The sequence below is a fragment of the Uranotaenia lowii genome, chromosome 2 (assembly GCF_029784155.1).
Source record: "Uranotaenia lowii strain MFRU-FL chromosome 2, ASM2978415v1, whole genome shotgun sequence".
NCBI lineage: Eukaryota > Metazoa > Arthropoda > Insecta > Diptera > Culicidae > Uranotaenia > Uranotaenia lowii.
Window position 1 is genome coordinate 307,212,809 of NC_073692.1, and position 16,287 is coordinate 307,229,095.

At 36.7% G+C, this 16,287-nt stretch overlaps 1 protein-coding gene across 3 annotated transcripts in view; it reads right to left on the reverse strand.

Annotated features, from left to right (window-relative positions):
* LOC129748880 (adenylate cyclase type 2) overlaps positions 1-16,287 on the reverse strand; it is a 289,164-nt gene that overhangs the window by 153,851 nt on the left and 119,026 nt on the right. For all 3 annotated transcript variants that reach the window (XM_055743660.1, XM_055743661.1, XM_055743662.1), the window contains one exon: positions 8,774-8,901. In XM_055743660.1, the coding sequence (XP_055599635.1) occupies positions 8,774-8,901 (128 nt within the window). The remainder of the gene's footprint in view (positions 1-8,773; positions 8,902-16,287) is intronic.

Genomic DNA, 16,287 nt, shown 5'->3' on the forward strand with positions numbered 1-16,287 from the left:
ATACCTCTACGAACAAAAATCCGAATCTTCAACTCAAACGTCAAATCCGTATTGTTGTACGGGTGCGAAACTTGATGAACATATGCGGTGACGACGCGAAAACTGCAAGTATTTGTAAACCGCTGCCTGCGGAACATCATCCGCGCTTGGTAGCCTGGCAATTGGATCTCAAATGAGGAACTACATCGCTGGTGTCATCAAAGGGCACTGGAAATCGAGATTTGGGAACATAAGTGGAGATGGATTAGGCACACGCTACGAAAAGATGAGAACGAGATTTGTAGAGAGGCGTTTGAATGGAATCCAGAAGGACATCGAAGAAGAGGGAGCCCCAGAAACTCGTGGTGTGGTCGCCGTCTAGCCGCCGAAATACAAACTATCAACGAGAGTCTTGGCTGAGGGACCAAGTGAAGATGCTGGCTCCGGATCGTCAACAGTGGAGGTCTTTTACCACGGCCTTATGCGCCGAAGAATCGACGCGGTACCATTAAATAGGTAGCAAAAACCTCCGAATGCTCGCCAGTTGTGCCGTTGTCTGTTTTTTGAGTCTACTTATCTAATTTTGGGTGTTTCCTGGTAGCGCTTCATTATTTTTTACTCGATATTGGGTATTGTCAGTTCTAAAAATGGAACATTAAGCCGAAAATGTCCTAATTTTGGACTTTTTTCCTATTTCCCTGGACATTTTTTCTATTTATTTTTCGATAAATAGATAATTTAGTTCATATTCATCACAGCTATGGTAGTTTGCCCTTAAATTAGGCTTGGCCTATTAAATGATGTGATTTATTCTTAATCTCTCTGATTTCTCGAAATGCTTTCCTCTAAATAAGCTGTCTGTTTTACCACTGTGTACTTTTTTAGAAAAAGTTTCAAAATTTTATTAAAATAACTTTTTATGGCGAATAGTGATATGATATGATAAAAGAAGAATAGGAGAATATTATTTGCATCGGAATGTCTTTTATCTATGCAAACGAAATAAGTTATTTCTATTTTTCTGCATATGAGGACTAAAGTAGGCTCTAGGTTCAAAGTAGGAACACTCACCCTATTGGAAAATTAAATAAAATGTCTCTTGGCAGACTAAGGGAACATCCATAAATGACGTAGCTTTTTTGTGTTTTTATACCCCCCCCTCCCCCTCGTAGCATTTCGTCACAAAGTCTTAGACCCCCCCCCCCCCTATATAATAACGTAGCTTTAATAAACCCCCTCCCCCCATTTTTAAAAATCGGTTTTTAATTTTCACTTTTATTACCAGCATTTTGCAAAAATAATACAAAAAATAACAAAAAAAGGGAAAGAAGTTATAAATGGAAGTTTAAAAAAGCATATCAATCAGTCAAAAAAAAAATCAAGCTACCTTTCAACAAACAGGATAGCTAGTAAGAATTCAATCAGTTGCGTCGGTCCAAACTATCTCCATTCTGGATTCCAATTAAATCGTTGGGCAGCTTTCCTCCATCGTCTGTCCGGCTGGAATAATTGCATCTGCGATGTCAGCTGCCTCCACTTACTCTCTATCGTCCTCCGGAGTGATGACCAGCACTTCGTATCTTCTTTTTCCTACAGTTCGCTTTGGAAGGATCTTTCTATCCGCGGCTGGGGCCTTGTGGATTTTGCTATGCTCTTTTTGGAGAACATTTGAAGCAAAATATAAGTTGCATTTCTTGCATGTACGCTCCTTGATACGCTTAAAAACAGTCGGGCAGTAGGAGTCAAAAGCTACATGTTCAGACTAGATTGAATTAGGCATAATTTTGCTCAAATCCATAGAGGAAATGACAAACAATGTAGCAAAGTTCTTATTCCCAGCAGCAGATGGATTGGGGACCTTCAACCCAAAATCTGTTTGATACAGTGGCAGTGGTGGTGGCAGGAAACGGTTCGGTAAAACAGTTAGAAGGCTGCTCTTAAAAGATTTGCAGCATTTTTGGTTTGTGCATTTCACGAGTTGCAGCAAATACTGACTGCTTCTGACGTGAGCTGCAAACCAATCAGCATCTTTTTCGATCAAATTCGCCATCTCCGCGTGATCCGGCTCAATATATTCGGCATGAACGGGAAAGTCATCGAACCTAACTTTACTTCACACGGAAGCGAGCGTTTGTCCTGCATGACCGAAATTCTTCCTTTCAAGTTCAGGATCGGTAGTCCTCATCTGGCTGTCCAAATGTGAACCGTAAAACTCATGCTCCAGAATAAGACCAGACAGGTGTTTGCTAAGAGGGGCCATGCGTCGTTCAACTCTGTTGCACGCACTCCTGCCTGGGGCGTTTGTGGCCAAGAAGAGTGCATCCAGTTCGTGGGATACAAAATTAAGAAAAGCTACCTTTATCACCTAGAAAAAATGTGATTATTAATCAAGGAAATAGAATATAAATTTAAATGCTACCTTCTGATAGCGAGGACTTTCGTCTGGACCACCATTAGAAAAGATGACATGAACTGGTTTGACCTCACCATCGTGCCTCGAAACCCCTTCGAAATCCGGGTGCTCGAGTAGTCGCGTATAATCGAGTCCGGGTGACAGGGCTGTAGATGAGCTGTGCTTGGCTGATCTTATGGTAATATACGTTGGTCCCGTGTAACCAACCGCCTCAGGTTTCCCCATAGCATCCGGTTTGATGGCAACTGCAGCGTACACTGAGGGTATCAACTTATACTGTTTGGTGGCTACAAAGTCGTAGTCTGGAATAGACACTTTGTATTCGACGTGCAAAACCATCGGAGATTGCTTGTTTGCAGCAGTCAAACCCAATGGAACACGTGCTTTGTCGTCTTGGCTGACTACAAAAAATTCACGAGGACCAAGCAACGACGAAAGCTCCTCTAGCATTCGAATAGCGGCCGTACAAAAACGTGCATCGTCGTGTTGCGAATGACGATCATTCTGTGCCTTCACCAATTTTACGGGAACGGTTTTAACGTGTCGTAATCCTTCCGAAGAGTTGGCTCGGCGTGGAATGAGGCGTAGGTACATTGCGCTCCGGCTGATGTCAAACCCTTGACGTTTGACAGCTTCGGTTATGTCACTCAAAGTTCTCACGCTTCGGTAGCTTTCGTCTTGGCGCCGGTCTTAGGCAGCTGACCCATAGAGAGCGATGTCGATGATGGCCTTCAACAGTTCCGGTTGTTTGTCCTCGACACGTGGTCTACCCGCCGAACGGTTGAATGTTGAGGATTTTGGTCGCTTCCGGATTTTTTTCTGAGAGTTCTTTCAGAGATTGTTTCAAGTCGTTTCGCCGCTTCTGCGATCTTGATTGGTCTCCAATTTTCTTTTCCAGCTCGTGTTCTACAGCCTGCTTTTCCATCTTCAGTTTATACCTTCTTTTTCCATCGTCATCCGTCAGCAAGCCTCTTTCCTTTCTTCCATGGAGCAGCACCAACTCTTGGTTGATATCTGCGAGTTGATTTTTCATTGTTTCCTGAGCGGGAGCTGGTCTTTTTGGAGGAAGTGAAGTCGAAGTTGAGGGTTCCGCTGGTGGAGTTGTCGGCTTTTCTTTTGCAGCAGAATCGACCGTTGAGCATTGAGCTTGTGGAGCACATTCTTGAACCTTCGGCTTAAGGGTTTGTGCAGTTGCCCAGAACATCGACAATGTAGCCTTTTGCCGTGAGAGCTTTGAAGCCGCCGAATCGATTGCCTCGGTTACCGTCTTTTCCAATGTGTCAGGATTTGATTTGGCTTTATTCCAAATTTCGTTCACTGCCTGTTAGATCTGTCGTTTAGGCTTTGACTGGTGTGCCTTCTCATAACCGAATATAGCTGTTTGTACAACGCACTGCGATCCATTTTCCTGTTTGCAAATGAATATGAATGGATCCTTTAGAACTGATTCAAAGCATTACTACACAAAAACTTACACGGCCGTAGTTCTGTCCAGCATTCGGTCATTAATTGTCCACTTAATTAAACACGAAGCACTTAGTTAAACACCGTTCACTTGAAATCAAGAATGTAAACAAAAACCGTTTGAAGATAACACTCAGTCAATCAGCGAGCGCTCAGACCGAAACCGTCATTCACTTCTTCTCTTTTGCCTCTCTCGTGTTGGGCGTCGATCGTGGCGACGGCGGCGACAGACTTGACGTTTTCGTCCAAAAAAGATGGAGAGAATAGAAAATCTGCGACTGTATGCGTGTGTATGGAAAACGCACATCCAAGGGGCGCGTGAAGGTGAAAATTACTCAAAACAATTTTGATTTTTTTTTCGACATTTAATTAAAGCTACGTAGCTTTACTTGAACCCCTACCCTCCTTCTCGTCACACATCGACACACATCGACACACAAAGTCAACTCCCCCTCCCTACCCAAATGCTACGTCATTTATGGATGTTCCCTAAGAAAATCTCCAGTGATCTACGAGGAAGCTAACACTTTGGCGAAACTGATCGATTAGTGTAGTCACTTTTATGAGCTACGCTTTACCTATTCTTAAACATGTGATACAATCAAAAGATTTAAGTAGGGGGAAGTGTTCCTATATGCGCATGTTGGGTAATATGCGCATACAGCCGATTAACGATATGGCTAAAGATTCATCATATCTAATCAGTGCAGTTTGAGGGTAATACGCCTTTAACACATGGCATCAAAAAATTAAATTGTTATATAAAGTCGAAAAAATTTAAAAATTCAAACAAGATTTTTGTCAGTTTTGTTATAATATTTTGAACTTTAATTATTGTGCGTACAGATTCTGTGAACAAAAATTTTAATTGTTTTTCTTTCTCATTCATCTGGAAATCGGAATTTCAACAAATTGAAGCTTTTGGCAAAGTTGTAAATGATAAGATATTGGAATAACAGACAGGTTCTGAATGCCCATATCAAGGCAGGTTAAATGCCTATATCAAGAAAAATAGATTATTCTTATAAATTTTTTACTTTCTTCCATTTAAACATTAAATCTACGCTCAAATCACGATCTTACAGCGAAAAAAGAAGAACTTCATACTGATCTGATAGAAATACAATATGAACAGGATATTACCATGAAATATGGCCATATGGCATACTTAACTATGTTTCATGCAAAGAAACTAGTAATGTAGAAAATTTCACCAAAATTTCAGCCTTGACGTATGCTTAACATCCGTTTCTACCATTTTCAATTAAATAATTTCAAAATATTACAAGTGTAAATGAAATATAGCTTAAAACATAAATATGCGCATTTAGCCCGCCGGTTTTGGAAATCGGCTATTTTGACTTCTTTTATTATAAAATTATTTCCACAAAAACTGTAAGAGATTTTAACAGAAAAAATGCTCTAACGTATAGAAAACAGATGTCCGCTCATGTGCATATAGTTTTCAGACTCCTATCTATCGGAATATGGGAGAAAATGAGGGTTTTCCTTAATATGCGCATATAGCCTGCCTCTCCCCTAAGCTAAATGAAAGTTCCAAATTGAATATGTTTAAGCCAAGGAATCGAACACGTGCTTAAGTTGGTATCGGAGGTTTCAAACAAGATTATCTATTTTGAAAAAAAAAAATGCATGTATTGGTTCGACCCAACTAGGCTGCACGATTGGAATACCCAAAATAAATTCAAAATGTTTTTTGTAGAAATTTTCACAAAATTTTATTTGTAACCAATCAAAATGTGAAGAAAAAAGGACAGTTCAAGCTGATTTAAAATGAAATATTGCAAAACCATTGCACCTGATGACTCTAAATTTCTTATGACCTTTGTAATTTTTTTTCTACTGATAGAAAATTTAATTCACTTAGATCATTTCATTAGCACATTACAAGGCTCTTAAATCAATAACTTCATGTTGAACAATATCGAGGCAATACGGAAGAAAACTTTGGAAAAAATGTTCTACTAACAAATAAATTTATTACAAATTTTGCAAACATTTGTGCGTTTCATTGACATTTAAATGTTTTTAGTTTTATCATGGACTAGCTGACCCGGTGTGCTTTGCTACCCCTTCGATGGAAATAATAAGTTTGTTAAAAATAAAATAATCTTTCTTTTTGATTAAATTTCAACATTATTCAGAAGCGAAATATTTTTCATGGCATCTGTGCTTCTAGATTGTATTAAATCTAAACGTAATCGGAAGGATTAAAGGTTGATGGAGCCACCTTTTAGAAAAAAAAGGAATCTTCAGTACAATAAATAAACCTTTTCATCAAAAATACCCTTTTAGGAACCGGGAAGAGTCGTTCGATACTGTAAAATGTGTATATAATCAAAAAGTGTGCCAAATTTTATGAAAACACTTAGACATTGGTTTTGTTAATAATATGTTAATAACGTTTATTGAATATATAAGATTTTAGTCGATAGAATTAGAAGCGTGTATTTTTTAAGAACTTATTTGTCAATTCAATAACTCATCTATTATATCAAAGCGCTCACGTTTGTCAATTTTCAACAAAAATCCTTCGAGGACTGTATAAATTTTGTCAATGTTTTGTTAATTTTCTATAGGATCCACCCCCATCTTAGGGTTCGGAGGAGTTTGAAAGTATTGTAGGAACCATTCCGGGCCTTGAAAACGGCTACACACCAAATTTCACGTTGATCGGCTCAGAAGCTTCCTAAAATTGTTAGAAATATTTCAAATTTTTGTTAATTTTGTATGAGAGCTTCCTTTTTTGGATTTGTAGAGGTTTGAAAGTTTTATAAAAACCATTCACGATCTTGAAAATGGCGACACATCAAATTTTACGTTGATAGGTTAAGTATTTTTCGAAAGAAGTTCGAATTGTGTTATATTTTTAATAATTTTGTGTTTGAAAGGTTATTTGTAAATTCAATAAATCATGTCATTATGTCAAAGCGCATACGTTTATCAACTTTTAACAAAAATCTTTCGTGGATTGTTCAAATTTTCTCAATTTGTGTTAAATTTGTATAGGAGCCCCCCCCCCCCCCCTCCCTTTTGGATCTGGAAGGGTTTAAAAGTTATATAGGAACCATTTCCGGTCTTGAAAATGGCTATACACCAAATCTCTCATTGATCTGTTCAGTAGTTTCCGAAAATTGTTCGAATTGTGCGAAATTCATGTCAATTTTGAATGGGAGCCCTCTCTTTTTGGATTTATTGAGGTTTGAAGGTGTTTTAAAAATTATTCTCGTATTTTAAAACGGCTACACATCAACTTTCACGTATTTTCCGAAAATTGTTCGAATTGTGTCAAATTTTTTTCAATTTTGTATGGAAACTCCCTCTTTTTGGGTTTGGAGAAGTTTGAAAGTATTAAAGAAACCATTCTCGGTCTTGAAAACGATTACACACCGAACTTCACGTTGGTAGTCAGACAGACTTTTTATAAAGATAAAATAATTTAACCATCAATTCGACTCGGGTCGAAAGACCTATCAGCCACTGGTGGGTTTAACTACATAGGTACATACATACATACATACATAAAATAATTTAACCATCAATTTGGCTGAGTTCACTGCCGTTCTAAGCAAAAATGTCCCATGAGACTTTTGGGTCATTTTCACTTTTTTTTGCTGGAAACGGTCAATTTTATAGTGTTTTCGTTTATTGGCAGTGGCAACCTAGTTACCCACGAGTTTTGCCCTAACTGCTGTTATTATGTTCGGTTATTAATTCAGAAGTCCACTAGTTTTGCCCGAGATTCGAACCTCAAGCAGGCGGTTGCACCCCGTAAAAGTTGTCAGTGTTGGGGGTAAACATAAGGGTGAGTATAGCAACCATATATTTGCATCGTCCCGGGTAACGATTCTGTTTGTTTATTCAGAAAAAGTTTTGCCCCGCGCGAGTGGAGATAAACGAAAACGGCATTAGTGTTAACTTTCGAATAAAAACACAAACAAGTATACTTTGTTTTGAACTTATACGAAATTTTCATCAAGGTGGTTGTCTCTATGTTGATAGTTCTACGCAAGAATGTCACACTAGAGAAAATTCTATGAAAAATGCAAATTTTATCAAAAAATTGTCTTAAGATGAGTTCAAACTGTTGAATTTAATGTTATTCACTGGAAAGAACACTAAAAAAGAGGGCAGAGGAGGAGCGAGAAGCCTTGAGTGTTTAATTCAGAGAAATTTTCACTAAACACTTTTCCGTAGGCACTACTACAAGATCCATACTCAACTATACATTTATATAAACAAAGAGGAACGTATTTCTCAAATTACGGTTTAGCATGAGTTTTTGGGGAAAAAATAAACTACGCAAGCTTTTAAAATGATAGAAAAATTGTTGTCGTGTGACAGTTTTTCGTAGAACTAGCACCGGCATGCGTGCTGATTCTACGCAAAAGTGTCACACGGAGCATTTTTGGTCTAATTTGCTGTTTTTTTTTTTTTGTAGGAAACGTAATTTTTTTGGCAGAAAACATTGTAAAATGATTAACTACGAAAAACTTTCGGTGAATTTTTAGTTTGAGAGAAAAATTGGAAATATAGCTGATATTTCAATCGCGTTTTTCTCGTTTGCACGTTTTTCCACATGGGACAATCTTGCTTAGAACGGCAGTTCAGTACTGTTGAAATTCAAATTAGATAAAAAGTGGAATACACTAACAAACAATTGGAAATCGATTCCAGATGCCAACAGGATCATTTCCACCTTGTCCGCTAGAATGATCCTTCAAATTGAGGAACCAATAATATGAACATCCCTCCACCACCAGTGCACCAAAACACAATTTAACTGAGCCATTCCCCGAGAAAAAAAACAGAAAAGAAAAACAATCTCCGCCACTTTCCCAGTCTACAGTTCGTAGCGAGAAGCAATCAGAGCTAAGCCCGACTAAGCCAACTTACCGAATCGCATCAATCATCTGCAGTCCCATGTTGACACAGTTGGCCGCATGCTGGGGTCGCGAAACGGGCAATCCAGATACGCAGTAGTAGCAATCGCCGAGAATCTTGATCCGCAGACACTGGTTCTCCTATTACACGCCTCCCACAAGTTGATTCCATCGATGGGTGGGTGGCCGAGTGGGTGGTTTCAGTGTTTGGTTCAGTTGACGAGACGGTTGAAAAGAAAGGCACAAATAGAGAGGGACATGAATGAAATTGAAAGTTAAGCTCACCGATACACTCTTGGAAAACTGCTGTGACATATTTATTTTCAAGCATGCGGGCAATTATATTTGTCTTTTGGTTGCAAATAAGAAAGTCAATCAAGAGAAATTTAACCTGACATTACTTTTTTTTTAAATAAGTTGGCTAGAGCCAAAGCTCTCAAAAAAATCAAAACTTTCGAAGGAAAAACTCTCATAACACCGCAGGGAACTTTTCGTTTTGGTTCACTTAGAAGCTCGTGGTTTTGATTGAATTAGATTTCATTTAGATTGCGAATCGCAAAGATTAACAGTCACTCGTTGTGTTCGTCGCAGACGATGACGATTTCGTTGGATGGGAGGAAATTTGAGCCTTCTGTGTTCAGAAGCAGATTGCGCTGGATACTTCATTTGAAAGTAATCGAAGTAGGAGGTATCTCAAGCGTGTAATTTAATTTAAAATTTGCCAAGCTACCTTAAATCATCGTTTTGTTCTCAAAACTTTTCAGGTGTGTTTTTTAATTTAATAATTAAGATAGTAATTAGAAAATTTTTGAATAGCATTCGATTTTTGAATTACAGCATTCATGAATTTAAACGAAGTTTTTATAACTTGATTTTTAAATTTTAAATTTTAATCCAACTAACATCGACTCTGAAAGTGAAGTATTTCATATTACTTCAATACTCGAAGAAACATCCTTACATGAAAACTTAATGTACCGCACCACACGTACAAACCTAAAATGATGAAGGTTAGTGTCGCAGCATATTGTTCAGCATTGATTTTTCTTCCACATCACATAGCAGAATTATTCATTAATATCCCAAGAGGTCTTGCTTCAAGTGCCCCAAATCGAAGACGAGCAATCAAAACGACAACGTTGACAAATATGTATGTATAGACAAGGTTCCGAGAAAAGGAAATCAATATCATTATCTATGGCCGATGAATCGAAAATTTTTGTAAGGATTAAATTGTGATAAAACTTCGAGAGACTGAAAAAGGGAACATCCCGATAGAACTTTTGCTGGATCAATCGAAAGGTAAAAATTAAAGTTACATTATAAATAATAAACAAGTTTTGGAACACTTGAATTTATTTTAAGAAATGACAAATGTTAAATTTATTTGAATGTTGATATTTGAAATCTTCCAGAGAACTTTTATTAGTCAGTTTTTCTTCTTTCAAAATATAGTTTTTGATTTTCATCGTTTCTGACTACTTAGGCTGTAACAAATGGGGATTTTTTTTATTATCTGACAATTTGCGCCGGGGGTCTTCAGATTTTCCCCAAAATTGAAAATTTGGTTCATTTTTGCGACTTAAAAACACATGTATTTTTTTCAGATTTCTAACATTTTTAATTTTTGAGTTAGCTTCGGTTAGATTTTTTTGTCAATAAAAAATAACCATTTTTCAAAGCTACATAACTCTGTTATTTTTCAACGGAAATTATAAAATAGCACATCAAAATGCATTTGAATTTTATCAACTTTCCAAATAAAATAGTTGCAGAAAAATAAATAAAGACCTTCATTATGATAAGTTGTAAATAAACTTTAAATGGCGTCTAAAAGTACCGTCTGCATCACCGAATATTTTGCAAAAAATACCATTGAATAGCTCAATTTATGATGCTACTTTCATCTGAAGACACCAAAGTGAGTCATCAACTCCTTGAAGAGTTATGAAAGAAATAATGACGATAAATCTCTTTTTTTGCGACGAAAACAAACAATGGTCGAAAAACTGCGGATTGACTCTCTGCAAAATTCAGCTTTATGACCATAATTCCAACACTTATAACAATGCAAAACATTAATGTCTTCAAAAATTTTGCAACGTTCCCAGCCAATATTTACTTTACCGCGTTTTATCAAAGTACTAAAAGTTTCTAAATCAACTTCCACAGTGGCAATCATCGGATTATGCTTCCATTTCTTATTTTTTTCAATATGAACCACCTTTATTACAGAGTCGTTCAAACTGTTCTGTTTTTTAAATAGTTCGACAAACTTTGCATCATCAAATTTATCTTCTTCTGCAAATCCCACTACTTTAATCTTAGGTTTTGCTGGTTGTTTTATTTCTATAGAATATCTCTTTCCCAAAACTTTCAAAGCGTGTGACATGAAGTTCTGTGCCTTTTCTTTTCTTCACCAACACTTCCGCTGTTGATTCAATGTAACGAACTGAGGATACTTCCAAAGAAACCGGATCTAACGAAGATCTCAGATCTTTACACGTTACATCCACACTCTGTTCTTTTTAATTGGTTTTAAACGAACTGTTTCCTCCAATTTAGCTAATGAAGCATTTTGTATATTGTCATTTTTGGCAACGATATCTCGATTGGTCGAATTTTTATCATATGCCACTTGTTTACTAAAAACATTTGACACTAATGGTGTTTGTGTCGTTTTAACTACCCTAGCGTAAGTTAATGTTGGCGTTTTTTCGTTATCACTTAATTTTCTCTTTTTGGAATTTGAACGCAAAGCATATCTGGCAACTTCACCTTTATCATTAGAAACTGATCCAGAAAACGGTTTCATTTCATCACGCACAATATTCTGAATCTGTTTTTTAAATCTGAAGAAACTATCATCATTCGATTTTATCATTAATATGATTTATCATACCAACCAAATTATTAATATCACAGTCCACCTTAGAATTGTCCAAACATTCATCACACACAAAAAAATTTTTTTTATTTTTGTATTAAATCATAGTTTTGGTCCACAGCGTGCGATAAGCAGCTGATGTGAAAAGCTTTCTTGCAACTACCAAAACAGAGAGCTTGTTCATCCGTCGATGTTACTCTCCCACAGCACTGAGAACACAACGCGGAACTCTATCTCGCGCATTCATCCATCCTCACGCATACAATCTCTTGCATACCAATCGAGACGGCTTGTCCGCTCGTTTACCAGATGGCTGCAACGTTACACGATTTGTCTATGTATCGTGTGACCAACATCTTTTAAATAAGTGGTCGTGAATCTCGTTTTTAAGCTTTTTTCCTCAGATTTAAGCTTTTTTTGCCTTGAGAGCATAGGAGACGAAAGTTTAAATCTGAGGAAAAAAGCTTAAATCTGTCAAAACGAGGGGAAACAAAGGGGAAATCTGATAGATGTGCTCCATACGGTTTGAATAGCGTTGCCGCCGTCTGTCGTTTACACACTTTGACAGCGATCAGATATGATCGTTTACAGACGCATACAGAAAGACAATAACATAAAGATACTTAGCGACGGTGAAAAATGGCCTATCCAAAGCGGTCCTCGATTGGCAATTTTGATCACTTTGCCTTGCTTCTTCACGATGATTAATCGATGTCATCCGATGAAATCAGGTGGCACAACACTTGATCACTATGAAGAGCACTTATTGTTTTACGAATCACAAGTTTTACACATAAAAAATAAACTTTAATTGTGCACATAAAATATACACAAGATCACAATACAATCACAACAAACACGATGAACACATGGAAACATAAGAACTTAAGAACATGGAAACAAAAGAACTTACCAAAGCAGATTAAAAACACTATTTTTTTGTGCTTTGTAGACTGCCCCTACTCGCATAACAGTCCCATATGAATTTTCGTCATTTTAGGTCAACATAGGGATTCAACATTAAACACTAAAAAAACAGGTTTTGTTCTACAAATTTCGAAAAAAATATCATTTTGTGGCTGTCCTATATGAAATACACCGGAATAACAGTTCCATTTGTGAAATACCACGGATTTGGTTACTTTTCAATGCTTCTTTCGGCGAAATAGTCTTTGATTTATTGCTTTGAATCATTTAAAAAAAATTAACTCACTTGATGTCGAATGATGCACACGAGTTTTCGAAGGCAGGTCTAACTTCCTTAGGAATGACTTCCTGAGCGAAAAACTATCAGATGCAATAAAAAATCGTAAAAAGATTCAACTTACAATGTGGATTTTACGATATTTTGTATATTTCTTTTTCTGAAAATTGCATTTTGAAGTTAAAAAATGATCAAATTTAAGTCTTAGAAAGTGGCTTGGTGAGAAAAAAAAATTCTGTATAGGACTGTTATGCGAGGAGATTTGAAAAAGGTTTCAAATATGGTCGATTAACAGTCCCATAATGAATAAAAATGGTGCTCTCGACCTTACCAATAACTCAATTTCGAAAATTTCAGGTCTTACGATTTATTATGGCAACCTAGAAACGATTTTCGTTTATGCCAAAAGTGGTGATCACAATTTAATAATGTATTCCAAAACAGGAGAAGCTGATTTTCTCGCTTGCTTGTTTTTGCATATGGGGCAGTTATGAAAGTAGGTGCGGTAGAGTGTTGCAGCTAAACTGACTTAATGTTATATCCAAAAATCTAATAACGTATTCGTTTATACCCAGTTTTGCACCAGGTCACAATAAGTTTTGCAAATTTGGCTGTCATTTTAAGAAGTTTATGCGCTCAGTTTTGCACTACAATGGGAATGATGCTTTTTACAGCCTGGGCTGGCCATACTGAACTCTTCGATTATTTCTACATTTGTGCCACACTCTTTGTTTTTGATCAATGGGAAAGGATTTTGGTGTCCAGTGCTTAGCTCCCGATATAAAAACTATGTAAAGCACGTCTATATTTCATTTTTTAATCACATTTTTGTGATCCCAAACACAGGGACTGAACTTTCTACTATTGGCATTGATTATGCTTCACAATGATTGTTAATAAAGTTAATAAGTTATATAGCATATGACCAGTTTGTAAAAGCAACATTTCCATTACTTGTTATATCACATTAACAATACAATACTAAGAATTGTGGTTATAATTTAAAGTCAGTTATGCTGCAAACACTCTACAAAGTATGAAAAAGTAGTGTTTTTTACCTGCTTTGGTAAGTTCTTTTGTTTCCATGTTGTTAGAAGTGCGCGCTACCTCCATATGTGAGTGCAGTTGTTCGACCATTGTTTGTTTTCGTCGCAAAAAAAGAGATTTATCGTCATTATTTCTTTCATAACTCTTCAAGGAGTTGATGGCCCACTTTGGTGTCTTCAGATGAAAGTTGCATCATAAATTCAGCTATTCAATGGTATTTTTTGCAAAATATTCGGTGGTGCAGACGGTACTTTTAGACGCCATTTAAAGTTTATTTACAACTTTTCAGGTCTTTATTTATTTTTCTGCAACTATTTTATTTGGAAAGCTGATAAAATTCAAATGCATTTTGATGTGCAATTTGATAATTTCCGTTGAAAAACAACAGAGTTATGTAGCTTTGGAAAATGGTTATTTTTTATTGACAAAAAAATCTAACCGAAGCTAACTCAAAAATTAAAAATGTTAGAAATCTGAAAAATACATGTGTTTTTAAGTCGCAAAAATCAAAAAAATTTTCAATTTTGGGGAAAATCTGAAGACCCCCGGCACAAATTGTCAGATAATATAAAAAAATCCCCAAATATAAAATTCTTCCTTCGTAACACCCCCTTCAGAATTTTCGAAAAACCCGATATGGTATGCTCGGATTTGGTTTTCTTCCATGAAAAATTCGATAAATAAAAAGAACCTTCGAACAATTTGAAGGGCGAAAAGCAAATCGTGGAAGCTGGATTTTATTCATCTTCCGTATTCGTCTTTTCACTTGTTTAATGAAAAACAACGAATTCTTGATTCTGTTCGAATAAGATTGGATACCATTTGTTTGCATACAAGGTTTTGTTAGATTTTCAATTTGAAAAATGAATGATTGAAAATTATCGAAATTTTCTTCTAAAATTTGTTTTAATTTGTTCAACTGATAAATCTTATACATAAAAATGGAGGCTTTTTCTTTGTAACAACATCACGTATGGATGGTCGGTCGGAATGAAGTGAAATTTGGTATCCGACGGTTTTTTGGGCCAGAGATGGTTTGTATAATAGTTTCAAGAATCTCACTTTTTATGGAAGGTGGTCCCAATACAAATTCAACTTTATTTGTTACGATTTCCATAAGAATCGATTCGCGAGCACGATGAAGTTAAGGACGTGTAGATGAAATCAAACATTTATTACGATTACATAAGAAGGTAAAACGAAGTTTACCAGGTCAGCTAGTCAAGTATAAGATTCTTTTTTTGTATGTACCATATGGTCTTGAGGACCAAAATTATGAAAAAAAAAGTGCGAAAAAAATATTATCACTTATGTTTTTTTTACAAAAATCAAAATTTTTTATAAATTTTCTGTGGAAAAATTAAAAACAGCGCTTCTTTGACCTATTTGGAAAGATAACTGCGTTTTAAGGCGTTTTCTAGTATTCCAAAGGTTTTATAGGGGAGAGATTTTTCGTGATACGGTCAATATTTGGTCAGACGGCGGCAACGCTATTCAAACCGTATGGAGCACATCTATCAGATTTCCCCTTTGTTTCCCCTCGTTTTGACAGATTTAAGCTTTTTTCCTCAGATTTAAACTTTCGTCTCCTATGCTCTCAAGGCAAAAAAAGCTTAAATCTGAGGAAAAAAGCTTAAAAACGAGATTCACGACCACTTATTTAAAAGATGTTGGTCACACGATACATAGACAAATCGTGTAACGTTGCAGCCATCTGTATTTGGTCAATATCAACTTGACGTATTTGCATTTAAAAAACCTGAGCACTCCTAATTTTGAAGGTGTGTGTGTAGAATGTTGCTCCTATTTTGATTTTGGAATTCACTCTTCAGTTGTCAAAATGCCGTCCAAGAAAGAAGAGCAGCGTATCAAAATTTTGCTCGAGCATCGCGAAAATCCGAGCTACTCGCACGCAAAGTTGGCAAAATCGCTAAAAGTTGCCAAATCAACCGTTACCAATGTAATTAAAGTATTTGGGCAACGTTTGTCGACAGCCAGGAAGTCTGGATCGGGGGGAAATCAAAAATCGGAAGCCCCTGAGACGATAAAGAGAGTTGCCGGTAGTTTCAAGCGAAACCCTAACCTCTCTCCGAGATGCCGCAAATAAGCTGGGTGTATCGTCTACAACCGTGCATCGAGCCAAAAAACGAGCCGAACTATCGACTTACAGGAAGGTAGTGACTCCAAATCGCGACGATAAACAAAATACGACGGCCAAAGCGCGATCCCGGAAGCTGTATACGACGGTGCTGACGAAGTTTGACTGCGTGATAATGGACGACGAAACTTACGTCAAAGCCGACTACAAGCAGCTTTCGGGAGTTTTATACGGCAAAAGGAAGGGGAAAGATAGCAGATATTTTCAAGCACATGAAACTGTCAAAGTTCG